General features: G+C 33.4%; 1 protein-coding gene across 1 annotated transcript; it reads left to right on the forward strand.

Moving 5' to 3' along the window:
• The first annotated feature begins 152 nt into the window (after positions 1-152).
• On the forward strand, positions 153-17,576 carry LOC134685152 (endothelin-converting enzyme 1-like). The gene is made up of 14 exons (XM_063544629.1): positions 153-883; positions 1,512-1,571; positions 5,188-5,328; positions 5,978-6,067; positions 7,958-8,094; positions 8,697-8,919; positions 9,298-9,396; positions 10,383-10,460; positions 11,075-11,357; positions 12,637-12,794; positions 14,489-14,560; positions 14,887-14,982; positions 15,784-15,857; positions 16,776-17,576. Exons 1-14 carry the CDS (start codon positions 200-202, stop codon positions 16,873-16,875), a joined length of 2,295 nt encoding a protein of 764 aa, XP_063400699.1. The 5' UTR covers positions 153-199; the 3' UTR covers positions 16,876-17,576.
• Positions 17,577-27,895: the final 10,319 nt, after the last annotated feature.

Raw genomic sequence — 27,895 nt, forward strand, 5'->3', positions numbered from 1 at the left:
ATTATTGACTTTATTATTGAATCTGTACCATCTTCTTGCTGTCGCTAGCTCAATAAATTACAACAAGTTACATGTTACTACCGACATGAATAAATATATAGAATTATGGTATTCAGTCCCATCCTGACTAGTTGTATTTTGGTATTCATTTGGTCTACAGCTGAGCATCTAGAACTTGTTTTGTTCGTTTCTTTCCAAAATGACGGAGGAGTATAAACAGTTCGACTCGGCAAAGTCTGATAAAATACCGATTGTTCCTGGACTTGTAAAACATATTTCTGGATTAAAGTTCACAGAACTTATTTCAATTGTTGTAATTTTTGTTGTTTCGCTTGTCTGTGTTGTATTTGTGATACTCTTCACTACCGGGAAACCTACTGTTGTCATAGAGGAAAATGTCTGCGTAACCGCGGCGTGTTTGAAAAGTGCTTCTTATGTCGTTGGCAACATGAATAAATCTGTTGACCCATGTAAAAACTTTTACAAGTACGCTTGCGGTGGTTTTACGAATAATAATCGTCTGGATTCAGAAACGTATTCTAAAACAGTATATTCAAAATTATATTACGAAAATGAAGAAAAGTTGAAAAATATTTTGGAATCTTCTGTTATTAATGGCAACGACCATTCTGCTGAAAGGAAACTTAAAGACATGTTTGCGTCTTGTACGAACTCTTATTTGAAGGAAAGGGCCAAGGGATATCCTTTTCTGAACAAAATTCTACCAAATACAGGAGGTTGGTATGTTTTAGGTACGTGGAACAGTTCTACGTGGAACATGCAGAATGCTCTAGAAAAGGTCCATATGGACTACTGGACTAATGCATTATTTTCATTTAGAGTGGCTACTGACTGGAATGACTGGAAGAAAAGGGTCATAGAGGCATGTATTCATGTTAATGTGTATCGGGATTTTGACTTCCCTTTAACATATGTATATGCATTACAATTAGTATAAATAGCGTGAGTTTAGTAGAAATCAATGCTCTTTACTTTTAATATCCTTTAAAGAAAACGCACCAAGTACTAGACTGTAGTACACATGTATCACAAGAAAAAAGGGTTGGGGGCGTTTTTTAATATCTGTAGGAAAAAGTAAAGATAAGTTTAGAAATTAAGGTTCCAACGTCTTCAGGCAAAGTCTACCTTTTATTAAGGAGGATATTCTTTTAAGTTTCCCTTTTCATACATTAGTACATCTAGAGTTTCTAAATATTTTATCATAAATAGTTTTCAAATGTTTAGGTTTGAGCTTCTAAAATGAAGGTAAATAAAACAAAGCACATCGACCTCAAGAAATTTATAACGTGTCAGTTTCATTTCAATTTTGTTCTACATTATGCAGATAACCTTTGGTAGTTCCACTCTTGAGTACTGATTTTAAAGACTATTGAAGAATCGCATGTCCCTTTTAACTGCATTTTGAATTTTGTAATTTTTAAACAAAGATCGGTGCTCGTCGTGTAGTCGATGGTTTCTTTTAGTTAACATCGCAATTATTTTTCCTACAGATAGATTATTCTGGTATGACCATGTACTGGTGGTATTACCTTCACACAGAAGATGAGAAGGTATGACTATTTTTAATTAAGTTATAAAAACCTCTACCTTTCATGGTCACTTTGTCTTTTTTATAGAAAGTTCCGAATACGAGACATAGTAATCCGAAGTCTGCCGTCTACATAGCTTACACTTGCTGAGATCTTAAATTCTAAACTTTTATTATAATTTTCCAATCGAGTCGACAAATTGAATAAACTTTCTGACTTGAACTTGTATTTTCCTTTTTGTTTGAACTGAGATGAAAGTTGAAGGCAAAATAAAGTACGAAGTGGATGAGCACCGAGACCCAACATTCAAATACATCTAACGTGATCCTCTGGTTATATTCTTGTAATTGTTTCACATTTTGTACCGTTTTTGTCGAGCCTGCGACTTTTGTCGCAGAAAGCTCGACATAGGGATAGTGATCCGGTGGCGGCGGCGGCGGTGTTAGCTCACTTCTTAAAAGCTTTATATTTTAGAAGGTGGGAGACCTGGATGCTTCATACTTTGTATATGGATGCCTCATGTTACGAAGTTTCCGTCAGTCACATGTCTAATGTCCTTGACCTCATTTTCATGGTTCAGTGACTACTTGAAAAAAAAGTTAAAATGTTTCGTAATGTTAAATTCTCTCTTATTATAAGTAATAGGATACCTATATTTGGTATGTGCGTACCTTGCAAGTTCCTCTTGCCCGTCAGACAGTTTTCACTTGACATCGAGCTCATTTCATGGATCAGTGAACAAGGTTAAGTTTTGGTGGTCAAGTCCATATCTGAGATACTATAAGCAATAGGTCTAGTATATTCGGTGTATGGAAGCACTGTAAGGTATACATGTCCAACTGGCAGGTGTCATCTGACCTTGACCTCATTTTCATGGTTCAGTGGTTATACTTAAGTTTTTGTGACGGTCTGTTTTTCTTGTACTGTATGCAATAGGTCTTCTATGTTTGTTGTATGGAATGGTTGTAAGGTGTACAGGTCTATCTGGCAGGTGTCATATAACCTTGACCTCATTTTCATGGTTCAGTGGTTTTAGTTAAGTTTTTGAGTCTTGGCCTTTTTTTCTTATACTATATGCAATAGGTCAACTATATTTGGTGTATGGAAATATTTCATGATCTACATGTCAGTCGCGCAGGTTTTATTTTACCTTGACCTCATTTTTTACGGTTCATTGCTCAGTGTTAAGCTTTTGTGTTTAGGTCTGTTTTTCTTAAAATATAAGCAATAAGTCAATTTTATTTGTTGTATGGAAGAATTGTTAGCTGTACATGCCTTCCTGGCATGGTTCATCTGACTGTGACCTCATTTTCATGGTTCAAAGGTCAATGTTTTGTTTTTGTCGAGCCTGCAACTTTTGTTGCAGAAAGCTCGACATAGGGATAGTGATCCGGCGGCGGCGGCTACGGCGGCTGCGGCGGCTGCGGCGGTGTTAGCTCACTTCTTAAAAGCTTTATATTTTAGAAGGTGGAAGACCTGGATGCTTCATACTTTGTATATAGATGCCTCATGTTACGAACTTTCCGTCAGTCACATGTCCAGTGTCCTTGACCTCATTTTCATGGTTCAGTGACTACTTGAAAAAAAGTGTTTTGTTATGTTAAATTCTCTCTTATTATAAGTAATTGGATAACTATATTTGGTATGTGCGTACCTTGCAAGGTCTTCATGCCTGTCAGACAGTTTTCACTTGACCTCGACCTCATTTCATGGATCAATGAACAAGGTTAAGTTTTCGTGGTCAAGTCCATATCTCAGATACTATAAGCAATAGGTCGAGTATATTCGGTGTATGGAAGGACTGTAAGGTGTACATGTCCAACTGGCAGGTGTCATCTGACCTTGACCTCATTTTCATGGTTCAGTGGTTATAGTTAAGTTTTTGTGTTTTGGTCTGTTTTTCTTATACTATATGCAATAGGTCTACTATAATTGGTGTATGGAATGATTGTAAGGTGTACATGTCTAGCTGACAGGTGTCATCTGACCTTGACCTCATTTTCATGGTTCAGTGGTTTTAGTTAAGTTTTTGTGTTTTGGTCTGTTTTTCTTATACTATATACAATAGGTCTACTATAATTGGTGTATGGAATGATTGTAAGGTGTGCATGTCTAGCTGACAGGTGTCATCTGACCTTGACCTCATTTGTTATGGTTCAGTGGTCAAAGTTAAGTTTTTAGTTTTGGTCTATTTTTCTAATACTTTATGCTTTAGGTCAACTATATTTGGTGTATGGACATATTTTTATGATCTTAATGTCGGTTACGCTGGTTTTATTTGAAATTTGACCTCATTTTCACGGTCCATTGCTAAGTTTTAAGTGTTTTTGTGTTTTGGTCTGTTTTTCTTTATTTATAAGCAATAAGTCAACTATATTTGTTGTATTGAAGAATTGTTAGCTATACATGTTTGCCTGGCATGGTTCATCTGACCTTGACCTCATTTTCATGGTTCATTGATCAATGTTTCCTTTTCTTGGTTAATGTTGAGTTTATGTGACAGTTGTAAGAAAGCTTTATATTTAGGTCTATCAAGATAGTATCAAGGATTAGTAAAGAAGGCGAGACATTTCAGTGTGTGCACTCTTGTCTTGGTTTATGTTAAGTTTATGTGACAGTTGAAATAAAGCTTTATTATAAGGACTATCAACATAATATCAATGATTAGTAAAAAAGGCGAAACATTTCAGTGTGTGCACTCTTGTTTCCTAATCTACAAGTATGATTACGCTAATTGTTGGATTGATTAATTGATGGGTATTTAACGCAACTTTCAGCACTTTTTTGTTATTTTGAGACGGACAGTTATTAGTTGTAGGAATGAAGCCGGAGTGTCCTCAGACTGAGAGAATCATCAACCTTCGGTAGGAACACTGACAATCCTAGTCAGTTAAGATTGGCCTCGTCTGCACCTTTTTGTGATACAGTAGATCGACTACTCGCGGCTAATTGTTGGAGGCCCGCATACGAGGTCTCTGTATAGTTGTCTCATTTAAACCATATCTCCTTATTCCCATATTTAATAATGAAACTATTTGTTTTCACTGTAAATAAATTGTTATGCCAAAAGTACAATTTTGTCGAGCCTGCAACTTTTGTTGCAGAAAGCTCGACATAGGGATAGTGGTCCGGCGGCTGCGGCGAAGTTAGCTAACTTCTTAAAAGGTTTATATTTTAGAAGGTTCAGTGGTCAAAGTTAAGTTTTTAAGTTTTGTTCTTTTTATCTAATATTATATGCCAAAGGTCAACTATATTTGGTGTATGGAAATATATTATGATTCATATGTCAGTCCCGCAGGTTTTATTTTACCATGACCTCAATTTAACGGTTCATTGCACAGTGTAAAAATTTTGTGTTTTTGTCTATTTTTCTTAAACTATAAGTAATAGATCAACTATATCTGTTGTATGGAAGCTTTGTTAGCTGTACATGTCTGCCTGGCATGGTTCATCTGACCTTGGCCTTATTTTCATGGTTCATTGGTCTTTCTTTAGCTATCTTGGTTAATGTTAAGTTTATGTGATAGTTGTTATAAAGCTTTATATTTAGGACTATCAACATAATATCAATGTTTAGTAAAGAAGGCGAGACATTTCATTGTGTACACTCTTGTTTTTATTTTGGTATGCCTTTTAGTATACCCAAGATTTGAAGAAGTTTATGAGAACTGTTGGAACATTGTTAGTACGAGATTCTAATTTGACAATAGAAAACTCCACTCAGAAGATTGAAACATTTGTTAACGATGCATATGGTATGGAACTCAAACTTGCAAATGTAAGTACAAATAAGTAATGTTGTTCCAAACATAGCAGTTTGTATATATTGATTTAAGTGTGCAAATAAAGGGTCCTGCTTGGCCTTAAACAATGGAAGTATTATAAAATGTGTTTCGTTTGTTTGAGTGATTGTTTTATCCTTCTTCCCCATAAACCAAAGAGCGGGTTCATAGTATGTATACACTTTTTAAGTTCTATCATAAATAAAAAGAAAGGATATGGGGTATCCATGATCCATAACTCAAAATCAGTATATACACAGCAAAAAACACAAAATGCAAAGTAACAGCGTTTTTATTGCTGTTCTACATCTCAGTCACAGCGAGGCCTTCAATACAGAGCAATATTTTTTCACTGCAAGATTAAGACGACCCTTGCATCGGTTGTATAGGTTTTTGTTTTGGCAAAACTGACGACCACGCCAAACTGTGAATTGAAGATCAAAGGCGTATAGATAAATCTAGCATATATAACAAACATATGCAGCTTGCTGTTCGGTATTAACAATGGCTCCGTGTTGAAGGTCGTACTTTGACCTATAATGGTTTACTTTTACAAATTTTACAAAATCGATGGAGAGTTGTCTCATTAGCACCGTCATACCACATCTTATTATATCTATTCATTGCTGTTTTTTTTTTTTTTAGTTAACTGCTTACACGTATCCCACATATGATCCTCATGCTGATGAAAGGAGAATTTCTTTACGAGATTTTACATCACAGACTGGAAACGTCGTAAGTAAAAATTATTATAGCTCGTATTTTTTATGAGAAACCCTGAGTAATTTATGATAGTTAACATATATGGACCTTTTTTTTTTGAATTAGTCGATTTGCTAAGATTTGATATGAAATATATATAAGATAAAGTAGAAGATTCAAGTATTCCACACTCACAAATGTTTCAATCTTGAAACAGGGTTATTTTGTTTGTCCTAAGTATATTTTTTGCCATCAGTTGATTGTTATATATAGAGCGAAAACAGCCTCAAACGATATTTTTATAATCACAAGAAAACAATATTTATATAAAACTTATATACAATCTTAAAGTACAGAAGATACATATTTCCGAATGAAACCAAAGGTATTCCACAGTAATACAGTGAAAGCAAACTCTCAACAAAAACAATTATTCAATTTAATTTAAATGCGGAGATTTCTCGGATTCCGTATAACTACATATTTTCGTAGTACCATCTTGTAATTTTTCAAGACAGAATACTCTTCTAGACTGCAGGCATTTACACACTACCTTGTTAAAAGACTCTCTGTAATTAGGACAGTAAATCATTTATTGTCGAGCCTTCGACTTTAGTGGAAAAAGCGAGACTAAGCGATCCTACATTCCGTCGTCGTCGGCGGCGTTCACAAATATTCACTCTGTGGTTAAAGTTTTTGAAATTTTAATAACTTTCTTAAACTATACTGGATTTCTACCAAACTTGGACAGAAGCTTGTTTATGATCATAAGATAGTATCTAGAAGTAAATTTTGTATAAATAAAATTCCATTTTTTCCGTATTTTACTTATAAATGGACTTAGTTTTTCTGTGGGGAAACATTATATTCACTCTGTGGTTAAAGTTTTTAGAATTTTAATAACTTTCTTAAACTATCCTTGGTTAGTACCAAACTTGGACAGAAGCTTGTTTATTATCATTTAATTTAGATAGTATCCAGAAGTAAATTTTGTAAAAAAATAAATCCATTTTTTCCGTATTTTACTTTTAAATGGACTTAGTTTTTTTCTGCGGGGAAACATTACACTCACTCTGTGTTTAAAGTTTTTAAAATTTTAATTAATTTCTTAAACTATCCTTGGTTTGTACCAAACTTGGACAGAAGCTTATTTATGATCATTATATAGTATCCAGAAGTAAATTTTGTAAAAAGATAACTCCATTTTTGCTGTATTTTACTTTTAAATGGACTTAGATTTTCTTCCAGTTAACATTACATACAGTCAGCAGTTAAAGTTTTCAAAACGTTTATTAGTCTTGTATTATTTTAATTTTAGTTTCGTGTGTACAATTTGGAAATTAGTATGGCGTTCATTATCACTGAACTAGTATATATTTGTTTAGGGGCCAGCTGAAGGACGCCTCCGGGTGCGGGAATTTCTCGCTACATTGAAGACCTGTTGGTGACCTTCTGCTGTTGTTTCTTTTATTTGGTCGGGTTGTTGTCTCTTTGACACATTCCCCATTTCCATTCTCAATTTTATTAGATTCATTAACTATCCTAGATTTTTACCAAACTTTAAGAAGCTTCTTACAATCAAAAGATAGCACAAGAGGAATATTTTTATTGATTTATTTCCTCATTTTTGTTGAGCCTGTGATTTACAGCAATAGTAGGCGAGACACTGGGTTCCGCGGAACCCTTACAAATTTTTTTAACATCAGGTCAACAACAGCTCGTATATTTCGCTTTCAAAAGGGAAATAACACATAAGGACACTTACTTGACCTCCTGCTTACATGATTGTACGCTTTTGGTTGTCATTCTATAGGTCTCTGTATGAAAGGAGGGTATAATTTTATAACTCAAACTAGTGAATTCTTACTTTAATGATCATATCAGAACATAGTAATTAAAAAACAAAACATATTCTGTTTGTAGATTGACTTCACTTCCCTGTTAACCAAGATGTTTAGAGAAGCTGGTGTAAATGCTAATACAAAAGTTATCATCATGGAAGATGATTGGTTAAGACAGATGGTTGACATGGTGAAAAATCTAGGCCCTGATAAAAATAGGTACAGATTTAGCTTTATATATATATATTTGTAAATGAATACGTCCTGTACATTTCTCTTGTCAATATAACTATTTCTAGATGTTCTAATCGAAATTTTATAAATTCTTAGTTAAATTTTTACCGAAAAAGAAATAAATTTAGGATGAAGACTTTTCTTCATTTACCATATTAAGTTAATAGTATACATTATGTACTATTTTTTCGTCAAAGTAATGTGTGTAAATTATTCGCACATTTTCTTAATTTTCGTAATAAATCTAAAACTTGATATTTTATATCAAATCAAATGTAGCTATACATGTATACTAATGTTTTAAAATGAACCTGGTTCGTAAGCCTATAAGCCTGGCTAAAAATAACAATGTTCATAACATATGTATTATATTATGGCCATTCAGGTTGCACTTTTCATAAATTATTTATTCATTCATTCATATAGTTAATACGTGGTCTGTGACCAGGACAACCTCGGACAGCTAGATGTTGTATTATTTTCATATTTTTTTTTTATCTTTTTGTTTCCCTTTGAAAATTTAAGTCTGATGTACATTAAAAACTAGTTTTCAAATGACGACAACGCATACTTTCTTTACATTAAAGGATGCTGAACAACTACTTTACATGGAGGATGGCACAGCGCTATGTTCAACAGTTGTCTTGGGAGTATGTCCATGCTAACCGGGAATTTTACGTAGATAGATATGGTATCCCACAATTCCTTGGCACGTGGTATTATTGTTTTTACAACATGGATATGAATATGGGAGATGCACTTAGTTCACTTTACGTTAAGGATCATTTTGCTGACAGAAACAAACAAAAGGTAAACAACGTTATTCTAAGCTCTTCAAATGTTTTGGTTCTTGTAAATTCTTGACTTTGATTTTGAAAATGGATATCCTAGTCTGCTAAGAACTGAAATTGAATAGTGTTGCTTTAGAGAAGATATAATTGTTCACAAAGTGTGAAAAAATATCAACATACACAAACATCTAGCAACAGATGAAAATAGATGTGCAACCAGCAACCCTGCACCCCTCAAAATATATATGTAAATGGTTGTCCTTTTTTTAAAGAACATTAGTGTTCAAACAATGGCTTCATTAATAAGTTAAAGAAATTTACACTTTGAATTTCTTGACGTATTTTTTTAATTCATGTATCATTGTTTCAACTGTAACTCTTTATTATGTTCCTACAGGTTCACGAAATATTAGACTACGTTAAAAACGCCCTGTCAGACGGTATTGTACAGAATGTGTTTATGGATCGTGCTACCAAAGACTTGGCAAAAGAGAAGGTATTCTACATATTTGTGTTCACTTCGGAAATGCCATGTTCATGTGGTACTATTAGATACCTTGGATAAGCATGTCTATGTTTGAAGCTAGTTCAAAGATATCAATTTTATACAACCATATAACTACATGTGCAGATTATTCTAGAAAACAACAATAGTAGTATATCATTTGATTTTTTTTTTGACACGTGATTTATGGTTGCTCTCCATTATTATTAACTCAATTTCAAAAATGAGTTATTAGATGCAAGGTTATCTATGTTATTTTGAACTGCATTTCGTGCCTTCTTTTGTTATAATATTACACCGAATCTCTATCAAATGTCGATTGGAATCAAGAACAGAGACGCAAAGAGTGACTGGGATAAAAACATATGGTCATCCAAATGTCATTTAAACCCTTGTGAAACAGTGAAAACGTTTTTTCTGTACGAGATGTATAAGTTCGCAACCATGGCCGATCAGAATAGGGACGTTAAATTTGATATCTCTGATATGAGTGGATGCCCCGTTTCTAAACATTAAGACCACTTGCTACAACTCTTTAGGGTCTGTAGGTAGCGTACTGTCCATATCCTATAACTCTCATTTTTCAATGCCATTCCGAGTTCTCCACCGATCATCCAGGTCGACCACTTATAGCAGGATCTACCTGTTGTATTTGTTAATGGTTTGTTCTTTCTGAACATGTATGAAATATTTGCCACTGGGCTTAATGCAACAGTCAATAAATGCTGGACAATGGTAATTTTTCCTCACATTCTAGTCAGTTATTTTCTGTTCATAAATTAAATTATATTTCGTGAGGATATCACCACTGATGAAGGATAATGGACTTCAATTAATATAAAGTCTCTTGTATATTAATATTGATATTTTTTATGAATAAAGCTATATGTCCAAACAAAAATATTTTTCATTCAATTAATATATAAGATAGTTTGGTATATTTTAACATGACAATTGAGTATTGATTTTTATGACAGATAATGGCATCTTTGGACAAAATGGGCTACCCTGATTTCATGATGAATGATGACCAACTGGCCTCTATATACCAGTCAGTAAGTATTTATTTCATTCAAAAATCGATCTACTCGTTGCCTACATGTACTAATACAATAAAAAGTATAACAAAGAACTCGTAGGTAAATTCAAAGGTGAATTCTGACAAAATTTGACGTTTTAAAAAGAAAGAAAATACCATGTTAAAATTGAGAATGCATGTTAACCTTTCAAAGCAAGAATCGAAGAAAAACACATTGGTTATAAAAAAATATCATAACAGACAACAACTTAGCAAAAAGAAACACGACAAAATCAAATCAGAAAACACCATGACAAAAAACACACGACAAAATCTCAAAACTCAAAACAGAGAACACATTGGCTAAAAGAAACACGAAGAAGAGACAACCGACAGTCGACCAAACACTACACAGTGACCCTTATTGCTGAGCAACGTGCTAACCACTCAAAACCATGTAAACCGAATCATGATGGCGTCTTTCATCATATTACTATATCAATTTAAGGAAGTAATATCGGAACCAGATATTTGGTATGTTGTTTAATGACAACATATGTGTATTTGTAATAGCTTTCGTAAGAGATTTAACAGTTGTAGTAGTACATCAGAACTGGTATTTGTCTCAATCAAAATGTTTCACTTTTACAGTTGAAAATAAGCAGAACTGATTATTTTGAAAATGAACTTAACCTCAACAAATTCAAACTAAAAGACTGGAACAACCGGTTACGTGTGGGAGAAGACAGATCAAGATGGGTTTTACATACTTATGACACTTATATGGAATACTATGGACCTTGGCATGAGCTAATTGTGCCGGCTGGTTTGCTGCAATTTCCTGTCTATGATTATTCACTTCCACATTACACGAACTTTGGTTCTATGGGTAGTTTGTTAGGGCATTATCTGGTTCATGCTATAGACCGATATGGTATGTAAAATTGAGAACGAAAAGTAAGAGTATACACAGTCTCAAAAAAATACCTGCAATATAAATTATTGTTAGCTACATGTAAACATTACAACAAAAATGATTTGAAAATAACCAACTATGCATGCTGTAAAAGACCTCAAACAAATAGATGAGACAGTTAGACATCTACATTGGCACAATTAAAACAGGTTGCTCTCTTTAAAAAGAAAAAAAGAAATATTTTATTATTTAATTTACCCTTCAGTTCTGAAACTAAAACTTAAACTTATTAAGAAGCGATGATGATCTCAATTTCAATCATCTCATTTGAAAAATAGTTTCACATAGCTTTATCTAACACAGACAACCTTATACGAACGCAGTTAGCAAGTGTTATGGTAATCCAAATAATTATGATGTCTTGGAAGTCTATTTTAAATTTTTGCTTTGACGCCTTACTGTGACGCGTCAAAGAAAAAAAATATAATAGCCTTTCAAGATGTCATAATTATTTGGACTAGTGCTATGGGAGTCATTATATATGAGGATATTCTTTACTCCAGATGCATATCATAATACATTCAAAAGACAAGTTAGTGACTTTTGATAGAGAATATATACACAAAGATATTACAGTGGTTGATGATAAGAATTTGGTTAGAATCTATAAAAATATAGGGCATTCTGAATATTGTGAGATTCATATGTTCAAAAACTTATTCTAGCTTAAATCTTATTTTTTGAACTTGTAATGTCCCTCTTGTAAACCTATAGAATTTGCATGTTTTTGTAAATATCAATAGCCCAGGATGTATTAATAAATATTTTTTTCTATTTTCAATGCACATAACAATTGTTATAAAAGGTAAGTGTTGTTCAAAATGTATGCACTTTCAGATAAATCGTCCGTGTTTCTTTCATAAAACTTGTTTAAGTACAAGAAATGTTCCCTGCAGACGTCCGAATCTCCCATACCTGCATTCCTGTCGTTGGTAGATTTATATTCCCTGTATTGGTAAAATAAAAGCTACAAAATTCTCATGAATACATACAGTTTAGAAAAAAAGCTCTATTGCTGTTATATCTGCATTATATGCAACTCTTAATGGCTATAGTTGAAAAAAACTCAATGGCTGACTTGGGTATAGTCAGTCATTGATCTTCTCTCAGTCTGATATTTAAAAACACCTTTGTAGTTTCTAGCATGACAATTGTGTGTTTGTCTATTCTTACATCTTTGAAAGAGATTCTTTTTACTAATACTTTTGCGATTTCTTATATCAAATTCTATTTTTAGGTTCTGTTTACGATAGTAAAGGAGACTACAATGTACAAGGATGGTGGTCCAATAAAACCAAACTGTCTTATAACACTACCACAAACTGTTTTATTGATTACTTCAATAATAAAACAATGGGACCATTTGCTATAGCTGGTCAATTTTCCCTTCAACCGGTATGTTTTCTGTTTCAGAATGGCAACCAAAACATGAAGCATAGTGTTGGTTTTGAATAATACTTTCTATTCTATTATTTTTGAGGATATCACTTTTCGTGTATTAAGGAACGTAGTATTTTGTGGATATTTGCGTTCGTGGTTTCGCCAAAGTTTACATTAAAAGAGGGACGAAAGATACCAAAGGATCAGTCAAACTCATAAATCTAAAACGAACTGACAACGCCATGGCTAAAAATGAAAAAGACAAACAGACAAACAATTAGTACACATGACACAACAAAGAAAAACCAAAGAATTAACAACAGGAACCCCACCAAAAACTAGGGGTGATATCAGGTGCTCCGGAAGGGTAAGAAGATCCTTCTCCACATGTGGCACCCGTCGTGTTGCTTATGTGATATCAAATCCGGTAAATAGTCTAATTCGGTAGGTCACATTCATGAAAGGGAAGGGGATTGTAGTTACGACGTAAGGAACATATCCGATATCATTTGTGAAACGGTTATTCCATAACGGTCAACCAACTCGTGATGGCGTCCGTAAAATTTACGAAGGGATGATTTCAACTTCACCATTTGAAACTCTTGGTTAAAAAGCTTCCTTGTGAGCAGCAACCCTCTATAAAAATAATCATGATAGGAAATGCAAGCACTGGAATATCGTATCAATTGGGAGATATATACCCCGTATGCAGGTGCTGCTGGAATGTTGCTACTTAGAAGTGGAAAGTTCACAATTGGAAAGCTGAAATCATCTCTTTTGTCGTAAAGTTTTGTTTTTTAACCGACCCTCATTGTCAATTTCTAGATGTAAGTCAAGATATGAAGCTGACTTAACTGTATCTGTAGTATCCTTTATCTCTAGTTGAATGGGATAGATGCGTTCCACATAGTCACCAAATTTTGAATTATCTGGTGAAAGAACATCATCTTTATAGCAGAAAGTAGAGTTAAAGGATATTGCTAACTTCTTATCTTTCTTCCTAAGAAGTTCCTGCATGAAGTCAGCCTAATAATGATAAAGAAATAAGTCGGCAAGTAGAGGGGCACAGTTTGTTCCCATTGGAACAGTTAAATGTTGAACAAGTGACTTCATTGTAAAACTTTTTAAAGAGGTCACCTGAAAAAATGTTGATAGAATTAACACGTGGAGCCAGTCTCGTGTCACAGTTATGAAAACGTGATAAGTATCAGATGTAAATAAAGGCAACAGTAGTATACCGCTGTTCAAAACTCATAAATCCATGGACAAAAAACAAAATCGGGGTAACAAACTAAAACCGAGGGAAACATATTAAATATAAGAGGAGAACAACGACATAACACTAAAATGTAACACACACAGAAACGGACCGATCATCAGACAAAATCCCACGAGAATAACAAATATAACATCAGATGTAACCCGGACTTATATCTATTTAGTAGAAGTATTACATTTACATTTTACCTTTTCCTTAGTTCTAACTAGAGCAAAAGTGTCATTATCTCAAATTTTCCAATGCAATAATACTTTCAGAAAATGTTTTGTAGTTGAAATGAAATCTAAATTGTGTCTTTTTTCATTAAGTAAATTGATAATCTGCCACTGCTTTTGTATGACAATATGAATTGCTGCAATATCTTGTCTTGGTTTGGTATAATTTCCAAATGCAAAATTTATAAATAGTCTCCAAATTATTTTTCTCGCAGGTTCCAGTAAATGGACGGAGGTATGCTCGTGAAGGAATGGCAATTGCAAGTGGAGTCAAACTAGCTTTCAAGGTAATTGGAAGATCTTATAAGAAATCAATAGTTTTTAAATGATTTTTATATTTTATGAAATCAACATTCAACTTGAATCAATTCACGTCAACTTCACACTATTGATATAATATAAACACTTTCATACCTTTATTTGGCACTACATAATGTTATTTCAAAATACATCTTTATAAGTTTGACTGAAAAAAAAACGTGGACATAACATTTTACGTTTTTATCAAATCAATTTTATATTTTATCCTTTATTCTTAAAAACAGAAAATGATTTATTTGAGATATTTTAAAATTAAGTTATTTAATTTTATAATAATCGACTTTTTTGATAGGCTTATCAGAAATGGACGGCGGCCAACACGATTGAGAAACTAGCTCCAGGAACAGGTCTATCGAATGAACAAATGTTCTTTGTGTCATATGCACAGGTATGTTTCTTTCTCTTACATAGTGTTACCAAACGACTGTAATAGGTATTTGCTGTTTTTTTAGCCAAACACGCGACATTCAAGAGTAAGAGCAAATACTGGTCACTCGGAGTCCGAATAAGGTGTCCGGCTCATGTGACATGTCTTCCTTCTATCTGTCTCTTTGTGAAGAAGTCCACTGATAATCCAAACACTTTACTGTTGTCAAAAAATACTGCTATGTGTAGGAACTATTTTATTCAAAATATGTAAATGTTTCTTGCATATTCCTTCTAACTGGACCCGAATGACTGATTTGATGATTTAAACTTTTCATTTTTTGTATTTTTTAGGATAAATGCAAGATCTTGTCAAAATTATCAGAATTGCGGTTATGGATATTCTTCATACGTTAATGATTTAATGATTTGTTGAGAATTAAACATACTTGGCTGTGACATTTAGCATAAGGGCAAATATAAAAAAGACTTCATGAGAAAGGCCCTGGTATGAAATGAATTTAGGGGAAATTGGGTCTACTCTCTTTTACAACTTTTCTAGAGATTAGATCAAATTAAGAATTTGACAAACGGAATAGACATTTGTATAATGTTGAGCAATGTACGAAGAGGGCGACTGAATGTTTGGTATAATGCGTAGTGTGATATTGGCACATGCCATTCATACTTGAGAAATAGAAATACCTAGAAAAAAATGTTTTACGAGCGTCACTCCTTAGTGATTCATTCGTAGACAAAATGCTCCTACAAAATAATAAGCCTACTTTCTCTAGTAATTGTTTTTAACCTTTTTTCTTTGCAGAGTGAATGCTTTAATAGAAATGACAGATATGCATACAGTAGAGCTATCCGGGGCAGTGTATCTGAAGATATAGCGTATGTATTCATTGTGTTATCGAATGTGTCTTTAGCGTGTCTCTGTATAGTGCACTTATTTAGATAACAGTATTTTGTCAATGTATTATGTATGATTTAGATAACAGAATTTTGTCAATGTATTATGTATGATTAAAGAAACAAATACCTACTCCGGGAATCTTAAAAAGAGCGAGACCATGTGTGTCGACGAGGTAAGCGTCTATTGCTATACATGCATCACCCGTTTTACGATTCAACATTCAGTCGCAATTGCACACTCAGGACATAATCAGTAAAATTTGTGACGTCATATTTACCAATTAGCAGAATAATAGGTAGTTTCGTTTTTGATACTGACTATATCATGTGGAATATCTAAACTCGCCCTGACATATGTAGATAAGAAGATGTGGTATGAGCGCAAATTAGACAACTTTCCATCCAAGTTACACTGAAACAAAGTATGTTTCGATTTCTCAACCAATTTTGTCATTGCAACGGAACTTTAAACAACTGTTATTAAGATAGAGGGTTAAGTAAGCAATCAAACCAGGTTCTTCCACCATTTTCTACGAAACAATGTCTGCACCTAGTCATCACTGTGTCAGTTCTCTTTTGCTTGTTCTGTTGATTTTTAACGTTTGATTTTGTCAGTTTCTATGTCGTCCCGTTTTTTGTAGTTTGCCTTTCAATTTGGGTCTTTTATTTTATTTGTTTGGTAAGAAAATATCAAAGATTTCAATCACATTCCGCCTTTTCGTCTGAACTTATGAAATTTAAAATACGGATGTCTCCTTGAGTCTGGCGTAAAAGAAAGTAAGCCTTACATCTTTCATGAGTATATACAGCTAGTTAATTATTTAAGTACATAAACGGCGTTTCATGTTAATATTTACACAACTATATCTTGTTTCAAACTCATTTTGTTTATTTCAGTACAAACAGTGCAATGTCACACGTGAGAGAGTTTTCACAAGCATTTAGATGTCCAGTTAACTCTCCGATGAATCCTGCCAAGAAATGCAATCTGTATTGAAATGTTTGCTGGTGTCAAAAATACATCATCCAAATGACTGGTTCCATCTTCTCCATAGTATATAAAACCAAATGAAAAGACTGGATAATCTCTATTATTCATTTCCTTTTTTATATAGTACTCCATATTCATCAGAACGTTACATTTCAACCTTGATTAAAATCACAATGTTTTCATCAGCAAACTGTTTTCGTACCATTGTTCATCTTAAAAATCTGATTTCTAGAATTGATCGTTTGTTATTCTGAAATACTCAGGTTTAACCAATACAATGTATCTATTTCTTTTAAGATTGTTTACAAAGAGAGTCACCTAATATATTGTAACATAACCATATATCATGCAATATCAATGCTTTGAAATTATCATTATATGTATTTGCAGATATTTTCTGAAACAACGAATTGCTTTCATTTGAATACGTTTTGAATTTTCAAGGTTCCATATTGGTTATGACAGCATGAGGAAATAGACATTTTTCTGGTAAAAATACAAACTTCCTTTAAAATAATATCAAAATTCAATAATCTAATATGTGTTCGATTATTTTCGTTGATATCATTTTTACCTATTGAGAAATAAACTTTATGTGAAAACTCAAATTGTTAATCTTTAAAATACACTTGTTACTGTTATGTGATTGGTTTTAAAGTGTTAAAAACTATCATAAAGAGCATGTACGCTAACATTGAGTGTCATTTATTCTTTTAATAAAAAAAATATTGCATGATCAATATGTGAAAAAAATATGTATTGCAGATTGTTGAATAATAATGAGGATCACAAATGAGCTAGTAAACATAACAAATTAGTTTTAGACTGTCACAATCTGAAACGTTTTAACAGGAACCGTTACAAACACATGTGTCAGCTACTTTTACATCATATCAGTTTCTGACAATTGAGGATATAATACAAGTCAATTCTGCCTAATATCTCGACTCTCAACCAGAAATTGACTATGCATGTTGGTAAAGAGCAAAACTTTAATTTTCTCTTTCTCTCTCTAGATATATTTTTGTTCGTTATTACGCTACACCTCGCAAAACAACGCAAACATTTGTAGAATAAGGAAATTTTTATAATATTCACAGTTATATGTTACATTAATTTGACATGTTTCTATTCTGACACTTACGGTAGTAGATGAAGGCAATAGTACTATTCCGCTGTTCAATAGTCATAATTCAAGCAAAAAACAATCAGGGTAAACAGTAAAAAGACAAAAATACTGAACTCCGAGGAATATTCAAAACGGAAAGTCCCTAATCAAAAGGCAAAATCAAAAGCCTAAACACATTAAACGAATGGATATCAACTGTCGTATTCCTGACTTGGTATAGGGTAATATAACAGACTTGAATCATAATTTCCCAAATTAAATCTGTTCTTTCCATTGAAAAATGTTCATATAGCATATTTTTATTGTTAGATTTTATTTCATTTTCTGATGTTATTCTTAATTTGTGTATAATTTCGACATTAGTATTTATTCTTTCCTGTGCACATTTTTCTTTACGATAATTAATTGGCCTTGTGTTAATGCTGTGTTTATTTATTTAATGTTTATTTCATATCAGTAGGGCTTAACATCTCATTCATTTATAGAGGGGCCACATTTTCGTGTATCATATTTAAAGACCTGTCCAACCCAAGTCAAAGAACTTATGAAAATCCCTAGTTTTTCCAAAAAAATCAGAAATTTATAGCAATTACAACATAATTAATATTCATGTCAATACCGAAGTGCTGACTTCTGGGCTGGTGATACCCTCAGGGACGAAACGTTCACTAGCAGTGGCATCGATCCAGTGGTGTTAATAGTTGTCAAAGGTACCAGGATTATAATTTAGTATGCCAGACGCGCGTTTCAGCTACATAAAACTCATCAGTGACGCTCGTATAATTTTTTTTTTAAAGCCAAACAAATACAAAGTTGAAGAGCATTGAGGATCCGAAATTCCAAAAAGTTGTTGCAAATGTAATCTTTACCTGGGATAAGAAAATCCTTAGTTTTTCGGACAATTCAAAGTTTCATAAACAGGAAATTTACAAAAATTACTACATAATTGATATCCATGTCAATACCGAAGTGCTGACTACTGGGGTGGTGATACCCTCGGGGTCAAATCGTCCACCAGCAGTGGCATCGACCCAGTGGTGTTAATAGTTATCAAAGATACTAGGATTATAATTTAGTACGCCATACGCGCGTTCCGTCTACATAGGACTCGTCTGTGAAACTCATATTCAAAAAAATATAAAGCCAAACAAATACAAAGTTTAAGAGCATTGAGGATTCAAAATTCCCAAAAGTAAACATGTCAATAATAGGGATACAGCAGACAACAGTGTGTTACTCTTAAAACATACACTAACAAACATTAACTATGGCAAAATAACACGTCATATGCAAGAAAGAAATACAAAGGCATATAGACAAATAATATTGAGAATGGAAATGGAGAATGTGGCAAATAGACAACAATCCGACAGCAGAAGGTCACCAACAGGTCTTCAATGTAGCGAAAAATTCCCGATCCCGGAGGCGCCCTTCAGCTGGCCCCTAAACAAATATATACTAGTTCAGTGATAATGAACGCCATACTAAACTCCAAATTGTACACAAGAAACTAAAATTAAAATAATACAAGACTAACAAAGGCCAGAGGCTCCTGGCAGGCGCAAAAATGCGGCGGGGTTAAACATGTTTATGAGATCTCAAAGCATATTAGCAAAAATGAAGGACAAGAGTACAAAATCTATAATAGAACAATAACAACACGGCGGGATGTAAAAGTACAGAGCAACGTCATATGTAACAAATAATCACACAACGGCATCTTGACAAAACATATTAGCAAAAATGAAAGAATACAAAAGTTATTATTGAACAATAACGGGGTGATTAAGTACATAGCCACGCCCAATGGATACCACCAAAAGCAGACTAAACAGTAAAAATAAAATTCATAAGGACAAACGTTAACAAGAGACCAAAAGCAGACTAAACTGTAAAAGTAAAATTCATAAAGACAAACAAAAGAATATTTCTATAGATGGCGTAAACATTTCTAACATTTATTTAGTCTCAATGGTAGCATGTGGTAGGTTGTTTTTCTAAATTTCCTTAAAGCTTGACAGTTTGCCAGTCTAATGATCAGTCTATGGAAGAAGCGATTCGATAAAAGCTTTTCTTATATCAACGAGCGATATTGTCTTATATCAACGAGTTGCATTGTGGGAAATTTCAGACGAATGTTAGCATTTGTACGAAGAAAGGCAGATATCTCGGTATAAAGTAATGACTCTTTTCTTATAACAGGGTGACATTTAACACGACATACGTCTGGTGTATAATTTTCGTGAGTTATTTTATGTAATAACGATCAAGGTGTATTTAAGCGAAAAAAATGAATTATTGAATAAATGAAACATAAATGCACGATTTATCATTTGTAGATGTACACATTCTATAAATATCATGTAGCAAATTCAGTGGAATGCAATTGAGATGAATTCAATTGTTTGCTACGCCAAAATCACCTATAAGTCAACGATACTGCTATATTTTAAAATATCAATGCGATATTTGTCTTATATCATAGCGATGATTTTTTAATATCACAAATTAATGAATGCGATACTTTTCTAATATAACTGCAATAGTTTTCTAATATAGAATGGATACGATGACACGTCACAATGCATGTCAAGAAAACTGCAAACATAATTCACAAACTTAGATCATGACCGGTTTAATGTTTTAGGATCAACATCACTGAAATTTCGTAACTGTAACAAAATTAACGCTTACATGAACTTATCATTTCGAAAATGTTGCTTGACTCTATTGATAGTTGAAATTGTTAACAACCTGTCCAGTCTATTGTTTTCAATCACATTGTTTAACCGACTAACTAACATGTTTAACCCCGCCACAGTATTTATGTATGCGCCTGTCTCAAGTCAGGAGCCTGTAATTCAGTGGTTGTCGTTATGATTATGTGTTACATATTTGTTTTTTGTTCATTTGTTTTTTATATAAATAAGGCCGTTAGTTTTCTCGTTTGAATTGTTTTACATTGTCTTATCGCGGCCTTTTATAGCTGACTATGCGGTATATGCTTTCGTTCATTGATTAAGGCCGTCCGGTGACCTATAGTTGTTAATGTCTGTGTTATTTTGGTCTTTTGTGGACAGTTATCTCATTGACATTCTTACCACATCTTTTTTATTATTCTATTTGAAGTGATGATGCAATGGCAGAATTTAATAGCGGTTGCAAATACGTCTACCGACCTATTAGATTTTAATATACTGGTCACACTGCTATAGCCTACCCATCTTTGTAATATCGAAATAGACAAAAAATATCATTACTTAAAAGAAACATTCATTCAAACAATCCAATCCAATACAACTCCAAATTACAATGAATATTCAAATGGTAAAACAAATAATCAAAACAAATTGAAATGTACAAATGCTGATGTCCCGAACTCTGAAGATACCAACTGAGTAGCCTCAGACTTTAAATTGGACAACTTCAGATACAATGAAAATCGAAAATCTTCTTAAACAGAAAATGTATTTATTATTAACATAAAAAAAAATATTGAGAAGGAAAACAGTTCTTTTTTGGATATCAAAGACTTTTCCCGTTGGTCAATCGATATCTCTATGAACATAATCAGCTCGCCGCGTGGACGCTCTTTTACATCGCGATGACCGTTAGGGCATTCCAATGTATTGTTGCCACAGAGATTTGACTTTCGTTTTTGTAAACTGATCGTATAAATACGTGAACATTTCTTGGTACAAAATAACAATCCGTATCGCTTGTTATAAATTAATTTCTTCAATGAGTACTATAAAAAAATATGTTTAGAACACAAATAAATAAGATTTAAATGTCTTTTGACGTTAGAAATGTGTATATATCTTTTCTATATTTATAAATTCAGATCGTTCAGTTTGAGGACTGGAAAGCAGTTATTTATAAGGGGAAATTTTAAAGATTTATCTAATTTGTATAAAAAGGAGATTCAACAATTTCAGATTTGTCGAATCAATCTGAACGAGGACAGTATGATTCATCTTTGTCACAAGTTAGTTTCATTGTTATCAATAAAGAAAGTCTTCCATGCATGCGTTGCGAGCATATCGGATAAACATGCAGATTGTTTCGGTGTGTTCATTATGAAATTTGCTAAATGTTATATATGTGAACAATAGTTTTGATACTTAGCTATTTAATTACGGCATTGTTTATAAAACCCTTATTTGGTTATTTTTGCTTCCAAAACCAATTGAGAAATATGTAAGATGTAACTAAAACAATTTGAATTTAAGCAATGGTCTTAAAACTGCTTATTTACATAAAATACTACTAAGACGTAAAATTTAAAAAAATACTGAACTCCGAGGAAAATTCGAAACAGAAAGTCCCTTATCAAATGGTAAAATCAAATGATAAAACACACCAAACGAATGGATAACAACTGTCATATTTCTGACTCGGTACTGGCATTTTCAAATTTTGAATTGAAAATGGTGGATTGCACCTGGTTTATAGCGCTTAACCTCTCACGTGTATGACAGTCTCATCAAATTCTGTCATATTAACAACGGTGCGTGAACAAAACAGACATGATAGGTAAAATTGTCAAAATATGGGCTATGATATTTTAAAAGTATCGCATTGATATTAGACAAAATAGCATTTGTATATTTATGTATATAAGAAAAACGCAGCACTTCAAATTTTTCACGGACATAAACGTTTGCTTCTTTCTAACTTCTGAATGTATATTTAGACTCGATTGTTTATATTTGAACAATAAGTTTCAAAGCTAGTAATTTCTTAATTTTTCGTTGCCGAATACAACATTTTCCGCATGGAATGTCTGCATATTTACAATTGATATTATACAAATATAGCCTTTGTATGAGGTCGATACAAGGATATATTGACCTGAAAGAAGTATATTGACTGAGGACGAAGTCCGAGTTCGATATACTTCTTTGGGTCGATATATCATGTATTGACCTCATACAAAGGCTATATTTGTTATATTATTAATTTCCGACCATATTGTATCAAAATCGTCATTTAATTAGATTTGTTGAAACTTTATAGATATTATATTGTCTCCTTCACAATAACAACATATTATTTATTATAAATTTCATTTACTTTTTTTTTTGACATCTTATGTATTTGAAGATGTTTTTCATCGAATAGTCGATCATGTGTATCAAATGTTAAACAATATCCTGAAATTCATTACGTGACGTCACCAAATATATCGGTTTTTAAATATTCTAAAAATAACCGTGCGATATGCTTTTTGCCGGTCAATATGCTTTTTGCTATCCGCCATTTTCTCTCTACCTTCTAAAATATAGTTTAACATGTGAATATCCCTAAACGAATCAAATTTGTTAAAATATACGAAACAATAATATTATACAAATATAGCCTTTGTATGAGGTCGATACAAGGATTTATCGGACTTCAGATAAATTATCACGTTGTGATTGGTTAAACGCCGTCACGTGGTGACCCTCTATGAGACCGTAGGGGGTTAGTGAGTTTCATAGGGGGTCACTGACACGATAATGGTGACGTCATCTATTAATGTTGTTGCGTTTCATTGTTTATTTTTCAATAAAACGCAGCAGAAAAGTCTAGCGTCCGATAAATTCGTTATACGGTTAACTACTGACCCCCTACGGATCCATAGAGGGTGAATAAAATTCATACGGGATTCGGCCTCCGGCCTCACCCCCTATGGATTTTACTAACCCTCTATGGATCCGTAGGGGGTCAGTAGCAAACCATATAACTTATAATATTGACCTGAAAGAAGTATATTGACTGAGGACGATATATCCTGTATTGACCTCATACAAAGTCTATATTTGTTATATTATTAATTTCCGACCATGTGTGTATCAAAATCCTCATTTAGGTTTGTTGGAACTTTATTTTATTACCTTGCCTCCTTGACAATAACAACATATTAGTTGTTATTTCATTTACTTTTTTTGAACATCTTATGTATTTGGAGATTTTTCGTCAAATAATCGATCACAGAAATCATTTGTTTCAAAACGTTAAACAATATCCTGAAATTCATTACATGACGTCACAAAGTATATCGGTTTTTAGATATTCTAAAAATAACCGTGCAATATGCTTTTTGCCGGTCAATATGCTTTTTGCTATCCGCCGTTTTCTCTCTACCTTCGAAAATATAGTTTAACATGTGACTATCCCTAAACGAATCAAATTTGTAAAAAATTATACGAATTAATAATATTATACAAATATAGCCTTTGTATGAGGTCGATACAAGGATATATTGACCTGAAAGAAGTATATTGACTGAGGACGAAGTCCGAGGTCGATATACTTCTTTGGGTCGATATATCCTGTATTGACCTCATACAAAGGCTATATTTGTTATATTATTAATTTCCGACCATATTTGTATTAAAATCGTCATTTAGGTTTGTTGGAATTTTATGGATATTACATTGTGTCCTTGACAATAACAACATATTAGTTGTTATTTCATTTACTTTTTTTATATATGTATTCGAAGATTTTTTTCGTCAAATAATCGATCACAGATATCATGTGTTTCAAATCCTGAAATTCATTACATGACGTCACAAAGTATATCGGTTTTTAGATATTCTAAAAATATCCGTGCGATATGCTTTTTGCAGGTCAATATGCTTTTTGCTATCCGCCGTTTTCTCTCTACCTTCGAAAATATAGTTTAACATGTGACTATCCCTAAACGAATCAAATTTGTTAAAATATACGAATTAATAATATTAGACAATATCGCTATGTGATATAAGAAAAGCTTTTATTGATACGCTTCTTCCATAGACTGATGATGCATTTTTCTATTATCCATTGCATGCAAAGCGTTTACGTTATTACCGTTTATGGCACAGTGGCAAGAACAATGAACCCTTCAACGTATTTCATGAAAAGAACAGCCTTGTGTCGTATCAGAGGTCCATATCCCCAGATACAACATCAAACCACATAAAACAGATTCAGATGTTAAGGACTGGTATCAGGGCCCCCCTTCTATTGGTGGAGTTCGAATCGGCGTTCGCGTGTTTGGATTGTTGGCAATCCCTCCTGCTGTGGTCTCCACCGCAAACCTGGCAGGTGTTCTCGTATCTACAAGTTCTTGTCGTACAGCCTGATTCATTGTTGAAAGCATAACAAAACCTTTTCTGTTTAAAGGCTGGAGCCGTGAGGCTTTGTGTAAGAGAGGGCTGTTTCGTGGCATTAGTTTTCCCAATAAGCCCCATAGCTAACGTCATATTGAATATTTCCCCATTTACACCATCCCATGGTAAGTGCAAAGGGTCTACTTCCCTCCACTACCTATATGCTTGATCATAAAAAAAAAAATGCAGCCTCAATTCCAGCTTTTTCTGCCAAGTTTGCAATGATAGTCGCATATTTCAGCTTCGGGGATTCAGTAGGGTATTTTTCAAAATAAATTGCCCCATAAATGCGAAAAGCTTCATGCCACTGTGCCATTGACTCAATGTTTGCCTTACTACTACTATTTTTAACAAATGTTAAACAATCATCTTTCTCTATTGGAACATACTAACAACTCTGGATTCGGATTTCAAGAAATCCTCCAGATTAATGTATTTGTTAGACCAAATATCAGCTTTCAGTTTTGGGTCCACACCCAAAGCCAGTGGGCGTGATAAACCCTGGCCTCCTAACTCGTTTGAACATGTACCTGTGTTTGGAGTGCCCTGTAGAAGATGGTTCACCACCTGTTGACTCGGAGATCCTTCAGTTGGCATGAAACACTGTTGACCGCTTCTGCTAATCACATTTGAGCAGGACGGATGACTGCTCTCAGATGATTGTTTATCAATAATATTTGTTGAGTGGGACTGGGATGGTGTATTACATGTAGTGGTATCTTGCCTTGGTGGACAAATGGAATTAACACCTTGGTGTGTTGGTATCAAAGTTGGATCTGGTGAGTTTACATTCCTGCCTTGAATAACACCAGTGCTTTTGGGTATTGTAACTACTTGTTGGGTGATAATTGGAGTTGCGACCGTCAATATTCTCAGAATTTGGTCATCACTATACGTATTTGGATCAATTGGATTGGACTGTACAGGTGAATTATCAGCTGACAGCTGGCCGGAATTAATATTTGGATTTGAAGAGCTTGGTACAGAATTGTCTATAGATACACCCAGTCCCAAATCTGAACTGCCTAGGTTTTCAATAACTTCTCCAAGCCTCTGTGTGCTTTTCCGTTTACGATTACATCTTTTTGGTTCTTTGGATGGCATTTCTGATAAAACGGTTGCTGGAAAAAGAACACAAGATATATTGAATGCATGATATAGAACTACCATATCAAAATAAGTGCCATAAGAACATTTTGAACATATTTATACCATATGCACTCTTTTATACCATATATACTCTATACCCTTTAAATTCATTTAAGTGACATGTGCACCGATTCTTAATATTATATTTTATTAACCACAACAGAATTGACATTAATATGTACCCTAAGCACTGCCCATCAAAGCACCATTTTTACTAGAGCGTCACAAATTCATCTAAATGCTATTTGCACTCAAAACTAGATACAATGAGTACTCAAACACAACAAATCTATCTATATGCCATATGGGCATGCTCCTCAACGCACCATATGTACTAGAGCCTCATAGAATTCATCTAAGTGTTATAGGCACCCATCATGCATACAACTATGTACTCAAGCACAACAAAACTATATAAATGCCAAATGGGCATTGCTCATCAAAGCACCATATGTACTAGAGCCTCATAGATTCAGATGCGCTTGTGTTAAGTACATAAATGTATCCAAGTACACTATTTATCTAAGTGGCTCATCAAAGCACCATTTGTACTAGAGCCTCATAAATTCATGTAGGTGCCATAACACCTGTTTAAAGTACACAATGTATCCAAGTACACAATTTAGGAAAAAATAAAATAAAAAATTAATCATATTCTATACATATAAAGTACCATTTGTACTAGAGCGTCACAAATTCATCTAAAAGCTATATGCCTCAAAACAAGATACAATAAATACTCAAACACAACAAATCTATCTATATGCCATATGGGCATGCTCCTCAACGCACCATATGAACTAGAGCCTCATAGAATTCATCTAAATGTTATAGGCACCCATCATGCATACAAATATGTACTCAAGCACAATAAAACTATATAAATGCCATATGGGCATTGCTCATCAAAGCACCATATTTACTAGAGCCTCATAGATTCAGATGCGCTTGTGTTAAGTACATAAATGTATCCAAGTACACTATTTATCTCAGTGGCTCATCAAAAGAGCCTTATAAATTCATGTAGGTGCCATAACACCTGTTTAAAGTACACAATGTATCCAAATACAAAATTTACGAAAAATAAAATAAAAAAAAATATTATGATATTCTATATATGTGTCATATGCACTATTAACTAATAAATATGTGAATTCTAATTACAATGATTCTTGGTGAAAAAGTCTACATGTATAATGTTACACTTATAACAAAACGCAAGGAGATTTAAGCTCTGTAAATATACGCAGTTCTGTTGCCAGTATTTAATTGCCCACCTAATTTGCTATGATAAGGACTGTTAAATAAATTTCTCTTAGTTGTTTTCATGAACTCTATCAGACTGTCTGAATGACCGTTAAAAGTAATGTAATATGCAGCTGTGTTTTAATTTGTTGGGGATAAGGTTGTTAAATAATTTTATCTTAATTGTTTTATGAACCTTAGCAGACTGTCTGGATGACCGTTAAAATTGATTGATGGTGCAGCTGTGTTGTTACTATCATGACTTTAATTACAAGCCGTATAGTTTAAGAGTTTGTTTATTTATCTTCTGCTCCTATGTGTGTTCCCGATTCGATACAACCACACGAGAAAGTATCCAAGG

Source organism: Mytilus trossulus, chromosome 9 (assembly GCF_036588685.1).
Source record: "Mytilus trossulus isolate FHL-02 chromosome 9, PNRI_Mtr1.1.1.hap1, whole genome shotgun sequence".
NCBI classification, from domain to species: Eukaryota; Metazoa; Mollusca; class Bivalvia; order Mytilida; family Mytilidae; genus Mytilus; species Mytilus trossulus.